This window comes from Macaca mulatta, chromosome 11 (assembly GCF_049350105.2).
Source record: "Macaca mulatta isolate MMU2019108-1 chromosome 11, T2T-MMU8v2.0, whole genome shotgun sequence".
Lineage (NCBI taxonomy): Eukaryota > Metazoa > Chordata > Mammalia > Primates > Cercopithecidae > Macaca > Macaca mulatta.
In genome coordinates this window covers 111,839,861-111,861,291 of record NC_133416.1, presented here as the reverse complement: position 1 = coordinate 111,861,291, position 21,431 = coordinate 111,839,861, and the positions used below count along the sequence as shown (strand labels likewise).

Sequence of the window (21,431 nt, the reverse complement as noted above, 5' to 3'; positions counted from 1 at the left end):
CACAGTACTTCACTCGATCCTCAAAACAATTCTGAAAAAGACAGTATCACCACCACCACCAGCAGCATTCCCATTTTCCAGACTCACCACACTGCTGCCAGACTGCTTACCTGATGTCACAGACCCGGCCTCTCCCAGGCCTCCTTTGGACCCTGGTCTTGGGAGAGGGAAGCTTAGCTCCAATTAAAAAGGGGTGTGTGCATGTTACTTTTCTATTGCTGCTGTAACAAATCACTACAAACAAATGCTCCCATTCTGGAGGTCACAAGTCCTAAAGTCAAGGGGTTAGCAGGCTTGCGTTCCTTGTGGAGGCTCCAGGGGAAAATCTGTTCTGTGCCTTTTCCATCTTTTACAGGTCACTTACATTCCTAGGCTTGTGGCCCCTTTCCTCACATCACTCCAAGCTCTGCTTCCATCCTCACATCTCTTTTCTTGACTTTGACACTCCTGCCTCCCTTATCATCCTGATGATTATACTGGACCCATCCGGATAATCCAGGGTAATCTCTCCATCTTAAAACCCTTAACTTAAACTGCCTTTGCAAAGTCCCTTTTGCCAAATAAGATAACATATTCTTATTGCTTGGAAAAGGGGCAAGGCATTCTGCCTACCATAGCTTGGGAAGCCGTGACTGTAGGCCTCGGGTTTGGAATGGCCCGGGGCCAATGGCAAGGTCTAGGACAGCACCAGAGAAAGACAGGATGTCTGCAGCTCATCGCCTTGACCGGGTTTAACAGGCCGGGCCACCCATGTTCACCTTTGAAGTTGGCTTGGCTTTTATTCTCCAAACAGATCCTTTGCCTAGGCCTTGATCAAGGTGTCCCCACAAACTGGGGGCTGTGGTCTGTGAGACTCCGCAAGATCCCACTGTGTCAAGCTTGAGATCAGCAACAACGCTGCTTTTGAAAGTCTGCCCAGGCTTTGGACAACGATATTTAGCAAGTTAAATGTGAACTGAACTGATAGAGACAAGCAGGGTTTCCGAGGCTCAAGAAAGACTACACTCTGCGCTCAGTATTGGATAACAAATGGCAGCGATTTGCCATGGGTTGTTTTTGGCAAAGACTTATCTTAACAAGATACTTATCACTTCTTCCTCTCTGGTTTAGTTACACCATAATATCCTCGGGATACTACGGGGAAAGAGACTCAATTATCAATTGCAATTGACTGTCACTCTCCTAGCTCCTGGCTTTTATTTCAAGATTATCCAGGCCTGAATCCCAATCATTTTTGTTTTATTTTGTTTTGTGTTAGTGAAAAGAAAGTCACAATGTTCTATGCTCTTCTCTGATGACAACAAACAATGAACAAAACCAGCCAAAAAAATAAGCTCATTTTGCCACTTACTCAAGAAAAACGATGCTTTACTCTGGGTAATAAAAATAGATAAATAAATAAATAACTGGGGAATTTCCATTCCTTTCAATGCTTCTCATTAAGAGAAGGGCTGGCAAATTAATTTTACTGTACTGATATCTCAGAACGTCCGTTTTGAAAACAGTGCTAAATCAGCGCATTTCTTGGTCCTGTTAAAGGCATGTTGGAAGAGGCGGCTAAGGATGAGCATGAGGTTTGGAGACTATCTTGTGGATTTCTATTTCTCATTCAATCCCTTTCCCCCATGACCGTGAATAATTGGATGTCAGCTGCTTCTGAACTCCCCTAGTATCTGCCAGTTCCTTGAAGAAGTCACACTTCTTTTCAGACTCCAGCTCATTTATCCTGGAAAATGAAGGAAAATCTATGGAGAGCCGAGACTGAGATTCTGAACTGAGATTAACTGTTCTATGGATGAGAGAAACCCAAAAGTAGCAAGCAGGAGAAAGTGCAAGGGCACCATTTGGGAGCCATTCTGTGTGGAGACAAAATACCTTTGGGGGACGTGTCTCAAGGCAGCCTTCAAGCCTCCTCATTTCCAAATGTCTCTTTAGCATGCAATTTCCCTACAAAATTCAATAAGATCTTCAAGTGGCCCCACCAGACCTGGGATGAAGGCTCCTCAGGAATGACAATTATAGAATGACAAAGCTGCTGGGCTGAGGAGTTGGCGGGGTTCACTTATTGGCTGAGGGAACGGGTTCTCCCATTCAAATTTGGTCCTTCGCAAAGATTACAAGTTCCTCCTTGTTCATGAACTTTTGGGTTGCTCTTGAAAAGTAGAAACCAGAATGTTCCATCGGCAAAACCCATGGGCTTAGCATGAGTTTAATTCTTTACCCTTAGAGAATGGGTTTGCGAGATGAATTAACCCTTTCTGAACCCGTAGCCAACCAAAACCCAATGAGTCGATGGATCGGTGTAAACAGCCTTCTCCAAAATGGGCAGCCCCTGAATAAGCAGCCCCCACCCCAGCCTCTCCCGGTGCCTGTTTGGGGCTTGCTTTCACTGACTTCGGGCTTCCTGTTAATTAGGAAAGAGACCCCGAACCATTCTGACTCACGTCTGAACACCAATTCTTGGTTGGGGTTTAGAAGAGAACGCTCAAAACAGAACCCAGTGGAGTGGCTAAAAATAGCCCTCTCCTGACAAGAAGAATGAATCGAGAAGAAAATTACACACGGTTACTGTGCCTAGGCAGGGAAGAGCTCAGAAAAGAGACGTCTAAAAGCAGCCTCCTAACATTTGTGTGTGTGTGTGTGGAAAATTTTTTTAAAAAGTTCCAAGCACACAGAGGTCCTTCTCTGCAACTCCCCTGTTTCAAGCACAGCCTCTGGCCTGAGCAAACCCAGTCCTGGTTCAGGGATGCTCCGTCTGACTCAGGAGGGGTCTGAGTGAGTTTCTAGGAGAAGCCGACAATCCAGGAAACTGAGAGATATAGCCGGCACAGGCGCAGGTGGGCACACAGCCCACCATGCCTTGCTCCCATTTCACTGAATCCTGCCTGCTAGGATGGGGGCTTTCAGGACCCTCCACCCAGGTGTGCCTGGGACAGCCATGGGTGGTCTTCACTGTGCATTTCATTCCAGCTGACCACCCAACTGCGGGCAGGCATTGAGTCAGCCCATTTACAAGCCCTGTATACTCCTTCCACAAACCACTGGAGAGGGCGGCGGTTTCATCTTGACTTAAAGACCAGTAAATTAAGGATCAAAGGAATTCACGTCACTCATTTAATCAATGAGTTGACCCCAGTTGAGCTGGTGGAAGTGGCCTAGCCTGGTCCCATGAGCAACAAGCAAGCTCCAGAGCCGGACTGAATCACGGTTCTGCAATTCCCCAAAGAGGCTGGATGATGCTGCTCGCCAATCACAAAATGCCTCTCTATGCCTCAGGTTCCTCATCTGTAAAATGGGGAATGATGTATTTGCAAAGCAGTGAAAGGTTGACTGAATGTGAGGGAGGAAAAAAGTCATTGGGCAAAAGAAGCTTCTCTTAAAAAGCACTTACTAGGACCCAAATCATGATTACAATTTTCTTTTTAAAGAAAGAATAGTGGAAAGTTTTAAAGATGAGAACATAGAAAGAAGAAAGAAAAAAAATAACTTGGCTAGGTGCGGCGGCTCACGCCAGTAATCCCAGCACTTTGGGAGGCCAAGGCAGGAGAACTACTTGATCCCAGGAGTTAAAGACCAACCTGGGCAACATAGTGAGACCCCATCTCTACCAAAAAAAGAAAACAACAACAATTAACTGGGCGTGGTGGCCCAGGCCTGCGGTCCCAGCTACTTGGGAGGCTGAAGTGGCAGGATCACTTGCACCCGGGAAGTCAAGGCTATAGTGAACCATGATCACACCACTGTACTCCAGCCTGGGCAACAGAGCAAGACCCTGCTTTAAAAAAAAAAAAAAAAAAAAAGAAGAGGCGAGGCACAGTGGCTCACGCCTGTAATCCCAGCAGCACTTTGGGAGGCTGAGGCAGGCAGATCACAAGGTCAGGAGTTTGAGACCAGCCTGGCCAACGTAGTGAAAACCCATCTCTACTAAAAATACAAAAGTTAGCTGGGCGTGGTGGTGCACGCCTGTAATCCCAGCTACTCGGGAGGCTGAGGCAGGAGAATCACTTGAACCTGGGAGGTGGAGGTTGCAGTGAGCCAAGATCGCACCATTGCTTACCAGCCTGGGCAATACAGTGACACTCTATTTCATGAAAAAAAAAAAAAAAAAAAAAGGAAGGAAAAAGGAAAGAAAGAAATATGTATTTGACTTTGTACTGCCAGCCACAGTTCTAGGCACTTTACACAAATCAACTCATTTAATTTTCAAAATAATCCAAAGAGCTAGGTATTGTTGTTTTTCTTGTTTTTACATATAAAGAAACTGAGGCACAGAGGGATTAGAAAACTGACCCCAAATTGCTCTGACAGTAAATATAAATTTGAAGCAAGGCAGCCTGACTGAGAACCCACAGTTTTAACTGTTACACTTTGTGGCCTTGTTAGCTGAACTTAAATAAGTTATTCCAGCTTTCCAGATGAGGAAACTGAAGATCCAAGAAGTTGAATTACTTGCCCAAAATCTCACTGCTAGTAAGTGGAAGGCGCAGGATTTGAACTCAGGATGCAGGGGTCTAAATTCCATGCTCTTCCCACAAAACTGCATTGTTTGAGATCTGCTGCACCAGGCATTTGGGGGCCGTGCAGGGGTGATGGGAGGAGGGTAAGATAACACCTAAAAATGCCCTTTGAAGGAAAAAGCTGGAGTGAAGGTGAGAGGCAGGCATGGAAAGCCTAGGTTGCCTCCTCCTTCTTTTTTCTTGACAAAAGTGAAGCAATAGTCCAATCTATGAAGAGAACTATGAATAACTCTGACCGTGGCTACCCAGGGGACTCTATCCTCTAGCCCCACAAATCCCCTGCACTCCAGGGACACTGCAGCCCAGCTGGACAGGTCTTCCTTTTGCAGGTAGTGTGGTGACCTCTGTTTCTAAAAGCACTCGTTCAATGCCACATTTCTCTTCTCCCTGAGTTGAGTCACACGAAATTATGAGTATTTACTGCATCCACAGGGATCAAGAGGCTGCACCCACCTTGGGACTCCTGCTCCCTGCAACGGACCAGTACTCCACAGCTGCATAAACATGGCCTTTTATTTTCCAGGGTTTCTGGAAGCAGAAGCATGCCACCTTCCCAGAGAGGTCAGGACTTCTCTTGTGTCCCGTCTCAGCAATCCACACGGACTCTGGGACCACTCGTCCTTTGTGACCTAACCTACTTGACGGCTGCTTCTTCTAGGGGCTCCCAGGCTCTAAGAAGCCTTGTCCAGTCAATGCTTATACAAACCACCTGGGACCCTGTTAAAAATATAGTTTCCTGGCCGGGCGCAGTGGCTCACACATGTAATCCCAGCACTTTGGGAGACCAAGGCAGGTGGATCAGGAGGTCAGAAGATCAAGACCATCCTGGCCAACATGGTGAAACCCCGCCTCTACTAAAGATACAAAAATTAGCTGGGCATGGTGGTGCGCACCTGTAGTCCCTGCTACTCAGGAGGCTGAGGTAGGAGAATCGCTTGAACCCAGGAGGCAGAGTTGCAGTGAGCCGAGATCACACCACTGCACTCCAGCCTGGGTGACAGAGCAAGACTCTGTTTCAAAAAAAAAAAAAACTTTGGTGGGCTGGGTTGGGGGCCAGTTCTGCACTTCTAATAAGCTCCCACGTGTGTCAATGCTGCTGGTCTCTGCATCTGTCTTTGAACAGGAAAAACCTAGAGAAGTGGTTCTCAAACTTGGTTGTTCACTGGAATCTCCTGAGGGTTTACAGAAAATACCGATGGGGTGGCCTGAGCATTGCGATTTTTTAAATTTCCTTTTTTGCTTCTAAAGTGCAGCCAAAGCTGTGAACCCCTGCACTAAAAGATGGTGTTTCTTTTAGAGATAGTGGATTTCCAAGATGATGGAAGATGAGCCAGCGGCATCGTCCAAGTGATCTTAGTCTCCACCTGCTCATTTGCTCCCAGGGACCATTTGCTCCTCTCTGCCTTTGTGCCTGAGTAACAATAACAACAAAAAATAGCAAACAGCCTTTGCTTGGTGCCAGACACCTTTCTGAGCACTTCACATGTCTGGATTCATCAAATTCTCACAAAAGAGAATGAGGTAGGGGCTTTTTTTTTTTTTTTTTTTTGAGACAGAGTCTTGCTCTGTCACCCAGGCTGGAGTGCAGTGGTGCGATCTTGGCTCACTGCTGCCTCCACCTCCCAGGTTCAAGCGATTCTCCTGCTTCTGCCTGTTGAGTAGCTGGGATCACAGGTGCCCACCACCATGACTGGCTAATTTTTGTATTTTTGGCAAAGACGGGGTTTCACCATGTTGGCCAGATCGGTGTTGAACTCCTGACCTCAAGTGATCCAGCCGCCTCAGCCTCCTCCCGAAGTGCTGGGATTACAGGCATGAGCCACCAAACCCAGCCAATTCTCATTTTACAAGTGAGACAAGTGAGGCACAGAGCTGGTAAGAAGCTCTCCTATGTCACACAGCCGGCAGGCGCTGGCACTGGGATTTCAGCCCACGTGGGGCTAGTTCTAGAGCCTGTGCTCTTGACTACTTCTAGGCTGTGTGGCCTCAGATATTCATCTTTCTCTCAGAGCTTTTCTCCAAACACTGGATGGGACATGAGGCAGGAATCCAGGCAAGCACTGAGCTTGCCGAGTTCTCAAGAGCCAAGCTCTGCCTTGGCAGGATGTCTGTTATATCCGTGGATATATCCGTGGGTATTCCGTGAGAAACATGCTGGAGACAAAACAGATGGCCAGAGCGATTTCTCCAATACTCAAAGTGACTGCCAGAGCTGTGTATTTGCCATTTTGTGGCTTCAAGTCCCTGATTTAAGATGAAGACGGAGGAATGTTGCAAGAGGCCATTTTAGGCAGCACTGGAGTCGGCCTGGGTGTCATACCCCTGTGGCACATTCCAAGGCCAGCCAGCTTCCTTCTAGGGCTGCCCAATGTCTGCTATGGCCTGCGGCAAGCCCAACCTGGTAGTGTCTCCCAGTGTGGTAATGCAGACATTGAACGGCAGAGGATATGGGGGCTGTTGACTTTTCTAGAAGTCTGGAGCTACAATGGAACTCAGTTTTCATGCATCTTTGGCCTGCTTATCCTCTGCATCCAAGCAGAGGGGCGTGGATGGAGAATGCCTACCCAGGAGGGACAAAGCTTCAGCCCCTCCAGTCAGTGCCTCTTCTCCCTTCTCCCCTCTCCATCTCCCCTCTCACCTTGGCCAGATTTTAACTGTGCAAGGGAGGGTGGAGCCACTTGCTCTTCTGCGTGCCACCTTCCTGTGTCTTTGCTCCATCGGGATGACCAAGGCTCTACACACACACACATACACACACACACACACATGCACGCATACACATACATACAAGCATGCATGCACACACACGCGCACACCCACACACACACATGCACATGCCTAGTCTGGGTCCATCTCTATACTCCTCCAATATCATGTATTAAACTCATATAGGGCATCATTTTATAATTTTTTTAATTTAAAAAAAATCCACCCAGGATGGAGAGTGATAGCACAATCACAGCTCACTGTTGCCGCAAATTCCTGGGCTCAGGGGATCCTCCGGGCTCAGCCTCACGAGTCAGCTGGGACGACTGGCGCACCAACACCAGGCCCAGCTAATTTTTAAATTTTTTATAGAGACAGGGTCTCGCCATCTGGCCCAGGCTGGTCTCAAACTCCTGGGCTCAAGTCATCCTCCCACCTCGGACTCCCAAAGTGTAGGGAGTACAGGCATGAGCCACTACGTCTGGCCAGGACCTCACTCTATCGTGGTCAGTCAGTTTACTGGCTTGATACCCCTATTAGAGCACAAACTTCCCCAGACTTATTGAGGTTAATTTGGCAAATAAAAATTACATATATTCATGGTATACAACATGATGCTTACATAGAGAGATAGATAGCAAAAATGATGACCACCATCAAGCTAAGTAACATATCTATCACCTCACATAGTTATCATTTTTCGTGTGGTCAGAATATTTAAGATCTGCTTTCCTAGCAGATTTCAAGTCTACAATACATTATTATTAACCATAGTCACCAAGCTGTGCATTAGCTCTCCAGAATTTATTCATTCTGTCTAATGAAACTTTGTACCCTTTGACCAACATCTCCCTGTTTCCCCCACCTCTGGTAACCACTCTGCTCTTTGCTTCTACCAGTTCAACCTTTTTGGATTCTACATATAAGTAAGCTCATGTGGTATTTGTCTTTCTGCACCTGGCTTATTTCACTTAGCATACTGTCCCTGTATTAGTCCGTTTGTGCACTGCTTTAAAGAACTACCTGAGACTGAGTAATTTACTTAGAAAAGAGGTTTCACTGGTTCCACAGGATGTAGAGGAAGCATGGTTGGGGAAACCTGAGGAAAGTTACAATCATGGCAGAAGGCAAAGGGGAAGCAGGCACATCTTACACGGCCAGAGCAGGAGGAAGAGAGAGAAGGAGGAGGTGCTACACACTTTCCAACAACCAGTTCCCATGAGAACTCACTCACTATCATGAGAACAGCAAGCGGGAAATCCACCCCACGATCCAATCTCCTCCCACCAGGTCCCTCTTCCAACACTGGGGGCTACAATTTGACATGAGATCAGGGGGCAGGGGTGACACAAATCCAAACCATATCAGTCCCCCAGGTTCACCCATGGTGTCACCAAGGGCTGAACATTTCCCTCTTTTTTAAGGCTAAATAACATTCCATTTATATATCTATCTATCTATCTATCTGTATCTATCTATCTATCTATCTATCTATCTATCTATCTATCTATCTATCTATGTATATCTCACTCACATTTTCTTTATCCATTCATCCATTGATAGACATTTAGGTTGATTCTGTATCTTTTTTTTTCCTTTTTGAGATAGGGTCTCCCCAGGCTGGGGAGCAGTGGCATGATCATGGCTTACTGCAGCCTCGACCTGACCTCCCTCAGTCTCTCGGGTACCTGGGGCTATAGGCACGCACCACCATACCTGGCTAATTTTATTATATTTTTTGTAGAGACAGGGTTTTGCCCTGTTGCCCAGGCTGGTCTCAAAGTCCTGGGCCTCAAGCAATCTGCCTGCCTCGGCCTCCCAAAGTGCTGGGATTACAGGCATGAGCCACCACGCCCGGCCTGATTCCGTATCTTACCGTTGTGAACAATGCTGCAACTCTGCTACAGTGAGAGGGCTGGTGTCTGTTTCAGACGCTGCTTGCACTTCCTTTGGGCATATACTGAGAAGTGGGATTGCTGGATCATATGGTAGTTCTGTTTTTAATTTCTTGGAGACCCTCCATACTGTTTTCCATAATGGCTGTACCAATTTACATTCCCACCAACAGTGCACAGGAGTTCCCTCTTCACATCCCTGCCAACCCTGATCCTTTATCTTTGATAATAGAAGGATTTTTATCTCGAAATCTCGAAAGCCCTAGCATCTAGCAGAACGCGATACACACAGTAAGCACTATGGATTGAATTGTGTTCCCCCCAAAACTCGTATGTTGAAGTTCTCACCCCAGTACCTTCAAACGTTACCTTATTTGGAAATAGGGTCATTGCAGATGCAGTCAGCTGAGATGAGGTCATACTAGAGTCAGCGGGCCCCTACTCCAATATGATGGGTGTTCTTAGAACAAAGGGAAATGTGGACACAAAGCCAGGCACCCACACAGGGGCAGCAGCATGTGAAGATGAAGGCAGCAATCAGAGCAAGGAAGCCAAAGATCACCCCCAAACCAGGAGGCTAACAGACGGGCCTGGAACAGGCCCTTCTTCATGGCCCTCAGAAGGAACCAATCCTGCTGGTGCCTTGATCTCTGTCTTCCAGCCTCTAAAACTGTGAGACGATACATTTCTATTGTCTAAGCCACCCAGTCTGTGGTATGTTGTTACAGCAACCCCAGCAAACTACTACAGTGAATATGCAATCAGTGAGGGAGGCAGGGTGGGGTGTGAGGGAACTCCAGTTCCATTTCACGCAGTGCGTATTTGCTGCATGCCACACACTATAGAAGAAGGAGGAAAGGAGGTAGGAGTGGAAGGAATTGAGAAACAGGGCTGAGTGTGGGCTAAGCAGCGAGGGAGGGTAGAGTCTGGGCTTAAGCAGTCCGCTAATCCCTTCCTAGTCCCGTGACTTGCTTTCCCCAGTTCCTTCATGCAACCAATCCCCTGCTCCTATTCTCTCCAACCACCTCACACCTGTCGCACACTAGTCACATAACGTCTTGTGAAATCAAAGTGGAGATATAATGACTGATACGTTTCAAAGCGTTAGCCCTTCCACGACACTCACACTTACACTTTCCAGCAGGAACTTCTGGGGGAAACATCGGGCATCGGCATGAAGCGGAGACTTGGGACAAACACGCCATACTCTTCACTGGGTCCCAGGAAACCACCCACCCTGATGTTCGGCCACCTCTGCACCTCTAGGGCAGTGAAGCCCTGGTCACCTCCCCATGCTGAACTCACAGGAGGCACAGGAGCAAGTGGCTTCATTCATTGCCCAAACATTTACTGGGTACCTTTTCTAGGGCTGGCCCATAGTAGCTACTGGACACTCCAAGATGAGTAAGAAAGACATAGCTCCTTCCCTCAAGGGGCGCAAAGACTGGTGGAATCATTTTAAATTAGCGAGATTAGTGTCCTAACATGGGCAGGACGTAGGGATAACGGGGCATTTTACAGAGCAGCACTGTCCAAGACAGCAGTCACGAGCCACATGCAGCCCTGAGCACTGGATGTACTGCCTGTCCCAGTTGAGATGTGCTGTGGGTGTCAAATACACATCAGATTTCAAAGACTTAGTATGAAAACACAAACATAAAATATACTAATACTTTTTTATTGACTAAATACGGAAATAATCATTTTAGGTATTCTGGGTTAAATTTTAAATATTATTAAACTTAATTTCAGCTGTTTTCTTTTTCCTTTCCAAATGTGGCTACCAAAAATTTTCAAATGACATACGTGGCTTATATTATATTGCTAGTGGGCAGCATCATTCGAGAAGGACATTTCACCTGAGCTTGGAGAGGAAAAAAATCAGAGCTTCCTGGAGGAGGTTTCTTGCATGCAAATAAAAAAATCAACATTCACTGGGCATCTTGCCATGTGCCTGGGATTCTATATATTTTCTAATTTTATCCTTAATAACTGAACTACAAGCATTTTATTCCTGTTTTACAAACAAGGACTCCAGTGCTCAAAAAGGTTCAGCCATGTGCCTCGGATCTCAGAGTAACTAGTGTGAAGACGGGGTGGAAACTCCCCTGAGATCTGCATGGTCCAGCAGACCCACAGACTCCACTGGGAAAGGAAGATGCATGCTACCACTGCCCCCTCACCCCCGACGTCTCTCCTACGGGCAGTTTCAGAACAAGCCAGGGCTTTGTTTCAGTTCTATCCATTCTGACAAGGTTAAAATCCAATTGGCTGAGAAGCTACTTGAGTTGTGTCATTTACAGAAAAATCGAATTATGTGGAGGCCTCTTATAATTGAGGGTAATTCAGGAAATAACTCTCTGAAAATGGCAGCTACTACAGCTGTGTTACCATTTGGAAATTGCCGAGGTCATTTTGTCACTTGAATGCCCTTCTCCAGTTTAGATATGTCAGATTATATTCATACAGACTGACACAGAAAAACTCCATTAGGGCATTGAGCTTACTATCCAGATTTGAATATATTGGATCAAATTAGGCTTGTTCCTGAAACTTCTGTTTCTGAAGCAGAACAACTGCCTATAAAGAAAGCTTGAGTTAAATGTGGACTAATCAATGAGATCAATGCTTTCACATGAACACAACCCGGAGATGAGGTCTTATTTAACAACCATTACTGAGTACCTAACTAGGCATTGGGAGTATAACAGACATGCCCACGGGAGACTTTTAAAATATGAAAGCTGCATCTGCACATTTTATAGAATATAGGTTGTATGAATATATATGTAACACATACCACACACACACACACACACACACACACGGAGGCACTCATGGCTTTATAAATCAGTGCATCAAGCTTGCTGATCAACACAGACTCTGCTAGAAACAAATAAATCAAAATTGTTAGGAAGTACTCACAATGAAGACAGCTAGTAGCTTCCAGGTAAGAGGGAATCATCCATCTTATTATTGTTCAACAAAACTCCAAATGTGCATGTGCAAAATGTCTGAGTCTACATTACAGAGCACAGCAAGGGCCCAGACCCCCTAAGAAAATTCTCAGGTTACCTAACTCCATTCTGACAATGAATGGCTACTGATTAACACCAACTCTGACCTTGGCACTGTCCTAGGTGCTTTTTATATAGAATTCTGAATCTCACAAACCGACAAGACTGGTTATCAAGCTCTGATTTTACAGATAAAGAAACCAAGGCTTGAACAAGGTAAGTAAGTGACTGTCCCAGCTCATACAGCTGGGCTGGGACTCCCTAGTTCCTTCAGGCATCCAATCCTTTCCTCTGACCCAAATTGTGTCTGACTGTCATGTCCCCTGACTTGACTGGAAATCTTTCCTGGCTTGACTGGAAATCTGACCAGTGAAGCTTCCCTGGTTCAAGAATAATGAATCCACTAGCCACAGTGAAAGAGGTAGTTCACTGTCCGTGTTTTTTTTGCAATGGGCCTCGCTAGTCTATTGTAATTTGCAATTAATAATGAAGCATTCTCCCAAGTGCTGTGTGTAAGATCAGGTTAATGTAATATTTCATCTTTGCCAGCCAGCTGCCAGGCTGGCAGTAAGCATTATCTTTGCATAAAGAGTCAGTCTACAACCAAATCAATTAATCCCTCTTTGGCTGGTAGACAGCTGCTGAGTCAAAGAAGATAATTAGACCAACTCGTCATTTACCAGGTGGTTGGTAATGAAGGGATTAATTGACCAGAGTTGGGGACAGTACAACGTCTGCTCTTTCATGCCTTCCCCAGCATATGTGACCGCTCAGCTTCGTTCTTCCTGAATAGCATTCAAAAGGCAGAGGGCCCTTCTCCTTCCATGCTCATTTCTATGATTGTAACTGATCCTTCAGAAATGTTCATCTGACGCCTGGCCTGGAGCAAGTCTGGGTTCTCCTTCTTACTGGCTCAAGACAAAAGTGGCCCATGGGTCCGTTTCACAGGGCTCCTCCCAATACTTTGGCTGAAGACTTGGCATCTCGGATTGGCCCACATGCTGCTGGCTGGGTGTCCAGCACTGTAGGCATCGGACCCACAAACCTGCAAATGGAGTAGATGAAGGACAATGATCTCTGTGTCCTAGTGGAAAACACAGACACAGAGCATCCGTACAGAAAGAGAGTAGAAACTATGTAGAGTGAACGACCTCAGCATATATGCTTTGAGTTGCTTTTCACATGACGGGTTATGTCCTGCGTTGCGACTATCTGGGGTTGGTGTCATGTGGGTGGTAAAAAGAGTTTACCAAGAGAACTGTAGGTAAAGAAAGGCAGATTTATCAGAGAAAGTATGAAAACACATTGCAAGGGAGCAATGGGCAGGTCAGCAAGAGAGGAACTGACTGCAAGTGGACAAAGGCTTGCTGGGGATTTTACAGGACGGTGCTTGTGCTGTGTGCTGAAGAAGGCTTTGCGCAGTACTGATAGTGCCAAGGTTTTAGTGAACTAACTTGCATTTTTCTATCAGCCGAGGGTCTGGTGATAGGTGGGTGTAGGAAGATGGCGAATTATTTGCACAGGAGGACTATGTGTCCTGGAACACGAAGACAGGCAGACGTACGGCTTATCTGCTTTCTCTTTTTGTTTTCCCTTGGTCCTGCCAGCCTGCTTCTCCCTCCCTAACTTTGCAAGTTGTAGGTTATATTAGAATCAAAGACTTTTAGGACCAGGGGGTAGGGGGTGCTTAAAGACCTTCCAACTCAGGGCTTCCGAACCCTGGCTACCCATAAGAATCACTTAGGGAGCTTTGAAAAATATCAACACCCCAGCCCTAACCCAGACCAATAAAATCAGAATCGCCAGGGGTGAAGCCTGGGCACTGGTCATTTTCCAAAAGCTTCCAGAATGGTCCTCACCACAGGCTTGAGAATCACTGATCCAGTCTAACCCCTTCATTTTATAGATGACAATGCTGAGGCCTGGAAGAGGACACTACCTGCCCTGGAGAAGCCCCACAGTTAGCAAGTGGCCGAGTCAAAAGGAGAAGCTAGGTCACAAGATGCATGCCAGTTTTTGTGGGCCCCTCATGACTACCAACCCTGCCAATAGGTAAAGACCAGGTGGATTGGAAATGAACGGCAGACATGACCCAATCCACATGCTACCTACCTGCCACTCCTGCTCCCTCTCCAATCAGCCCCTGGCATCACCTTCACTCCAGCCACAAACCCCTCCCAGTTCTCTGAATGCGCCATGGACTCTCTCCCTGTGGCCCTGCTGATGTTCCCCACTCTGTGATGCTGTCTCACTTCTTTACCATGGGGAAGTCTGCTGTGTCTTCAGAGACTGGACTCAAATCCTGCAGAAAGGCCCCCACTGTGCACCGTCCCTCAGAGGCTAAGCACTCACTCCCGATTCTCTCATAACTTTGCAAAAAGCTTCTATTATATACCGCTTATCAGGTTACATGATTGAGGTGCCTCTCCTCCCCACTACAAATGTCCATTGAAGGAACAAATTTTGGCAGGCATTGCTGGAAAAGCTATTTAGGTTGGGGCTAAGAGAGTCCCCCACAACTGCCCCAACAACCTTTGGACTATTACAAGCTTTTATCAATCTAAAACATTCAACGAAATCAACGAGCCCAGCTTCCAAATGTCACCAAGATGCTCTATCCCATGGCAGAATTCTCGGGGGTGACTCCTGCTCTGCCAGCTCCAGCCAGGAGACAAAGGCCTGTCCTTCACTGGGCTATATATCAGGTTCAGTACGCAAAAAAGAAATCTGCAATTTTTATTTATTTTATTTTATTTTATTTTATTTTTGAGACAGTCTCACCCTATTACCCAGGCTGGGGTATACAGGCATGATCTCAGCTCACTGCAACCTCTGCCTCCCAGGTTTTCCTGTCTCAGCCTTCTGAGTAGCTGAGATTATAGGCACGAGCTGCCATGCCCGGCTAATTTTTGTATTTTTAGTAGAGAAGAGGTTTCACTATGTTGCCCAGGCTGGTTTAGAACTCCTGATCTCAGGTGATCTGCTCACCTTAGCCTCCCAAAGTGCTGGATTACAGGCATGAACCACTGTGCCCGGCCCGCAATTGTTGACGGCTATTGTGCATTCCATGCCATTCCAGAAGTCCTGGCACCTGCTTTTGTAAATTTTGCAGCTGGTCCTGAGCACACCTCAGGTCTCGGCTTGAGTCACTGGGAAAGAGAACCTCAAGGAAGCATTTTTTCACCCGGAAAAAATAAAGCACTAGCCTCTCCTCATCCTGCAACCTAGCCAGGCTACATTGGCCTGGCTCGCTCATTCAGGAGCTGCGTGATTGGCACATTGCTCAACCGTCTGAGCCTCAGTTAATTTACCTAAAAGATGGGGTTACTGGAGACCTTCCTCTACGGGTTCTTGTAAAGATTCCATGAGACGTGTGTGACAAATATGTAGAATGGTCACTGCATGTATTATACATTTAGTAAATAGTAATTTGTCTTCCTTTTTCTCTCTCATCCTTCTTTCCTTCTGACCTTCCTTCTCCCTCCCTCTCTCCTCCTCCCCATCCTGCTTCCTGGAGTCTAACTGATGGAGAAATAAGTTTACTTTAGCACCCTGAAGACTTGATCAATAAAGAGTCACCATGTAACAGAGATTTCAGTGGGGGCCTCCAAGATCTTGTCATTCTCAGTTTTCCTGGAGTCTTTCCCCCACTCCCAAACCCCGCCCCGTAAAGAGTTCCCCAGAATTCCTCTAAATTCCTTGAACACTGTTTGATCCTCGGAGACCCCTCGAACAATTGGATCTGCTGTGCCCTGTGCAAACCTCCTAGACTCAGTGCTTACAAATTCACGGTCAGCCCTGTGCTATGTGTGTCCCTCCCCTTGGAACATGGTAATCACAGAGCAAGTGTAAATGCTAAAGAAAGAACCAAGCAGGGCAGGGCTGAACCACATGAGTGACGTTGTGAAGATTTCAGGGAACCCACGAGAGGACCAGGACGTGGGCGAGGCAGAAGGACAAGCTGTCTCGCCCTAGCTGGCATTTAGGGGAAATTAGGCCCTATTAATGGCTGACAATGCAGCTCTGCCCTGTGCCTCTGAACTGAGCCAGAGAGGTCAGCAGATGGGCTCGGCCCACAAATATGCAGTTGACACCTCCTGAACTTTCGGTGACTTGATTCCAGCTGATCTGATCGGCAATTACATTTTATTTTGGGGCCAAGGAAACAGCAGAGAACCAGGAAAATTATAAGACATCAGAGTACAGTTTTTCTAAGAATATCAACTCCAAACTTTTCTTAACCAATTGTTGTTTTATTGGTTAGGGGTTTGCAGGGCACTAAAATAAGGAAATCTTGGACACTAAAATAAAGAACTTGGTACACTAAAATCAGATTATAGCCAATTTCCCAATATTATAGCCAATTTTCCCAGATTATAGCCAAAATTTCCCAATTTTCCCAACCCTTTGTCCAGTGAAAATCTGGGTTCGATTTTTTTTTTTTGGAGAGGGGATGGGGTAACTCCCACCAAGAGAACTTTGCTGGTAACAGCAAGTACAGCATAGAGGTAAAGAAATTTGGATTTATAGTTTGCTTTTGGGTTGAATTTCACTCTGTTTCTTACTACTTATTTGGCCTTGGATAAGCTGTATGAAGTTAGTGGCCTCAGTTCCCTCATCCATAAAATGGGGATATAAAACCTAGCTTGGGGCTTATTATTACAAGGATTAGATAAGATGTTTATAAGCATCTAGATAGTATCTGGCCTATGGTACTGATAACAGAGTAACTAAGATGACATCTTCTTGCCATAATGTTGGTTTCTTATCACCTAAAATAAACAGTTCCTGTTTTCACCATTATATATCAAGCCCAAATAAGCAGTCAGTACAAAAAACGGAAACGCCAGCTCGGGGAGCAGTTTGGTTTCTAGCAACTAGAGGGTTTGTCATCTGCCTCAGTGATAACATCATTCCGGGCTCAGCAGCTTCAACAGCTTGGCTGGTAGGGAAATACAAGAAACTGCCACAGAGCCCAATCAGGTGCAAAGTTTGTAAATGGCTCATGGACACAAAACCAACTCAATAGAAGCTCTCACTCCCTTCTCTCCTCAACTCCCTGGCCCAAATGATCACCAAGACAGTTTCTCTGAAAAGTGCCACTTACTGAACTTGCGTGGGATGGAACATAATTGCAGCTTGTAAAGGAAACCAGCCTAAGAAAAAACATCCCGAGGAAACGAGGTGATTTTCCTGCAGCTACATTTCCCTGGTTGCTGGCTAATGGGGCCAGACAACTTGCCCAAGACGTCCTTAAGGGAGGACAGTGACTCACCCACCTATGCCCTCCCCAATGCCTCCCGGAGCTGCTCTCCAGCCCTAGCTTCCCTCCTAAGTACCAGGCTACTGCTCAATACGCCTGTTATCCAGACAATGCTCAGAACACTACCGGAAGGAAGAGCGGGCCTCTACCCAGGACGGGCATCTCTTCTCTGACTGGTTTACAATGGGACCAAGCAGGGTCTGCCTTGCCAGTCAACTCATTCCCCTCAACCCTGAGCCCAGAGTTACCAGCCACAAAAGGCTAAGCACACACCCTCTCCACCCTTTTGTGCCCAGCGCCTAGTGCTAAGCTGCTAAGCTACTAAGCTATATGTTCCTAGGCACATGTAACAGCACATGAAGAAATGAATGAGAAAAAGGAGTGAATCAACCCCTGAAGGCACAAACTCTACAGGAAGCTCCAAGCCAGACACATCACTACATGCAACACTGCAAGGCAGGTATTATTCATGCCACATTATAAATCAAAGAAAGAAATCTCAGAGAGGTTAAGAAAACACCCCACAGTCATATAGCTAAGAAATGATGAAATTAGGCTTTGAACCCTAGGTCTCACTCCTAAGTCAAGGCTTCTGATATGGAAGCCATCCTCTGGACCACAAAAATGACAAATCATACCGACAGAGCCCCTGACACATCAGAATTATTTCATCCTCCCAACATTCCGGGGAGAGCTTTAGGTAGGAAAACTGACCTCTAAAGAGAACTCATCATATATTCAGGGTTGCACAATTAGTTAGAGATGAAGTCAGGATTTGAACCTGGACTTTCATGTTTTGAATCACAAGTATTTGAGAGCCCTGTGTTAGGTACTGGGGAGCCAACAGTGAATAGGACAGACGCAGTCCATGAACCTTCCATCCACAGGGGCGGTGACTTCAGAAATAGCTTTTCCCATGACACCATATGTTACCCATAAAATTTGCAGCAGTGTTTCAGCAGTTTTGTATTGAAGGAGAAAATGCTCTGAGAACAGAGGATATCAACAAAAAGATGGGAATGGTTTGCATCTGAGGAGCCTGTGTTGTTTTCAACATGGGTTACCAGAAATCCCATCCTTTGTTGAAACACAGTTCTGCCTCTTCCTTAGGACAGAATGTGTGTGGACAGGCTGGGAGACCTGCCTAGCATATGCAGAGTTTTTGGGGCACCAAAGGGAACCCAACTATCAAATTCCCCACTGAGTCACCACAGAACCCAGTACAGCAAGCCTCAGGCAATACTGATGTGGCAATTAATGGACTAATCTGGCCAAGTCACACCTCAAGACAGGGCATGAGTTAACCTAATTAGGCCACCCATGATGCATAAACTCAGGAGTCTATTTTTCCAGAAGGGAGTGGAGGTGAGAGATTGGGAAGGGTGGTCGGGGGCACCAGGTAGTTCTCGAGTGCATCCCTTTGCAAGAGTCCTAAAAATTCGACACCTTTGAGGCCCATGCATTATCTTCTTCCACCAGGTACCTTGGTCCAAAGAAGTATTAAATTTAGTCAGAGACTGTAGCCAAAGCAGTACATTTTTCCCTCTTTCTCTACAGCTATCGAATGTCCACTGATGCTGCTGCTAGTTGTTCACTCACCAGTTCTGGGCATCAAGTAATTAATGTTCCTACGAAAGGATCAGTCCCAGAGTCTCCACATCAGGACCCACACACGCCACTGAGGCTGTTGCCATGGCAACCAGGCCTCCTAACTTTGCACTAGCTTTCCACAGAAGACACTTTTCCTTGGTTGGATTTTTTTTTGCTCAAAGAGGAGCTCTTTTCATAATTGATGGCACAGAGGCCACGTTTGCTACCTCATTAAACTAACAAGTTAGATTTACTGAGGCAGTCACTTAGCAAAAGGCCCCTGCTCACAAGGGAGTTTGCCAAACTGGCACAGTGAGGTGGGGCATCACTGGGCTTTAATATGTGGGATGTGGGAGTGGGTGTCAATGTGCAACTCTTCCTTTGGGGATACCAACGAGAAGACTGCACAGCCTCACAGGCCCTTTAATTTCCGAGTCCCATTGCTCGGACTTAAGACTGTATTCATCTCAGGAGTTCAAACCCTGGGCAGGTCTGAACACTTAGCACTGAGCCTAGGCATTTCTTTAATTCTAAACATCCCCTGCTAGAAATTTTCAGAGATGCTACATAGAACAAGGGTGACGAAGAAAGCAACCACTGAAGGTAAAATGCTGGGCTGTGAAAGGAAGTTTTAAATCCCCCAAAGACCATAATTTTGGAGTTTTTAGTATCCATCCCCACCAAAAAAAAAAAAAAAAAAAAAGTTCACATGCTGACAGAGTACTTGAAGCTTACCTGGATTGGGTTGTAGAGTTCCTGCAGGGGGCTTCGGGACCCCTTCCGGCAGCAGATGTCCACACCAAAGGGATTCCTCCGCATGACTGAGGAAAGAAAGTGAAGGCTCATCAGAAATGAGCAATAAAGATTTGTTGTCTGACAAAGAAAAAGGCACAGAGGAGGGAAGAAGAAACAGGCAGGAAAGAAAGAGAAAACCAGCTTCTAGCAAAGGAAGATTTCCACGCTGTCCCTTCTCCAACAGCACAGCTGCTGTCTGTCTTCCCAACATTCAGGCATCTCCACATCCAGAAGGATCTAAATCATGCTAAAAAGTCTCCCCAGCAAGTGTTTTAAGAAAACAAGACAGGCATCTAAAACTCATTGAAATGAAACCACTTACAAAAGATAACATAATGGCTGCTTCAAAGACAGCAAGTTCTACCCAGCACCAGGCTTGGTAACACATTTTAAGATTCCACAGACTTCTCCAGCAACAGTCAATGACCTTTTATTCCTAGTCCCTGGAAGCTGGGCTTCTGAGAACGGGCAGGTCCTTCCCCAGGAGGCTCCTCCCACTGGATAGGTCAGAGGCCCAGCCTCCCCAAAGCCTCTCCTAAATTATGTTATTTTTAGTGAAAATATCAGCATGAAGCAGAAAAGACAAGAGTTTATGGGTCCAGACAGAGATGGTACTTACAATTAATAAAAGAGGAGGAATTAAGTGAACTCCTCAAAACCCACCCACATTGAAGCCACCAAGAGCTCTTTTTAAATGGCAATGAATTCTTTCCTTTTCATTTTTCTTGTTCACTCTGTGCAGCCCCTCATGCATTGTGTAAAGCATAGTCATGGGCTTGATCATTATTTGTTGGTGGGAGGAGGAAGGAGGAAGGGAGGGACGAAATGGGGAGAGAGGGAAGGAAGGAAGGAAAAAAGGAAGGTAGGAGGGAAGGAAAGAGAGCAGTAGAGAGGGAGAGAAAGAAAGAGGGAAGGAGGAAAAGAGAAGGAAAGGGAGGGGAGGAAGCAAAGGAAGGGAAGAAAGAGAGAGGAAAAGAGGAAGGAAAGGAAAGAGGAAAGGAAAAAAGGAAGCAGAGAAGGAGGAAGGAGGGAAGAAGGGAGGGAAGGAAGAAGGGAAGGAAGGAGAGAGAAAAAAAGAGAGATGGGGGAAGAATAAGTGGGGCTTTCTGCTCAAGTATACCATAGGCAGTTTTCTTATGGTTCAAGGTGCAACAATGGCATGAGTGAAAAAAGGAAAACTAGATTCTTCCATAAGCCTAAAGAACTCACCTGCTCCACAGAGGCAGCAAATGGAGAGCAGGACATTCCCTGGAACAGACAGCCTGGGTTTGAATACTGGCTCTACTACTACCGGCTGTGTGACCTTAGGGAAACTACCTAACCTCTCTGTGCCTCTGCTTCTTTGTCTGTAAAATGGGAATGAGAGGCATCTAACTTCCTGGGTTGGATGTGAAGATTAAAGGAGTAACTACTATGTGCAAAATGCTTAAAAGTGTGCCTGGCAAAAAGCCAGAGTTTAAAAGTGTAGGTGACAAATTTCAGAAGCTATTTAAGATCCCCTTGGGAGGAAGGCAGGAACTTCTCTATTCGTGGCTATCAAGGGGCCTGATGAGGAGAAACCAGACCTCAAGCAGGGTACAGCTCAAATGACTGGGAGGGCTGGCTGCAGGGGTAAGCCCAGGGACCTCTGCTCAGAAGTTAATCTGAG

At 46.2% G+C, this 21,431-nt stretch overlaps 1 protein-coding gene across 2 annotated transcripts in view; it reads right to left on the bottom strand.

Moving 5' to 3' along the window:
* Positions 1-21,431, bottom strand: part of CHST11 (carbohydrate sulfotransferase 11) — a 311,298-nt gene that overhangs the window by 140,852 nt on the left and 149,015 nt on the right. For both annotated transcript variants that reach the window (NM_001258082.1, XM_015152630.3), the window contains 1 exon segment: positions 19,724-19,809. In NM_001258082.1, coding sequence (NP_001245011.1) covers positions 19,724-19,809 — 86 coding nt within the window.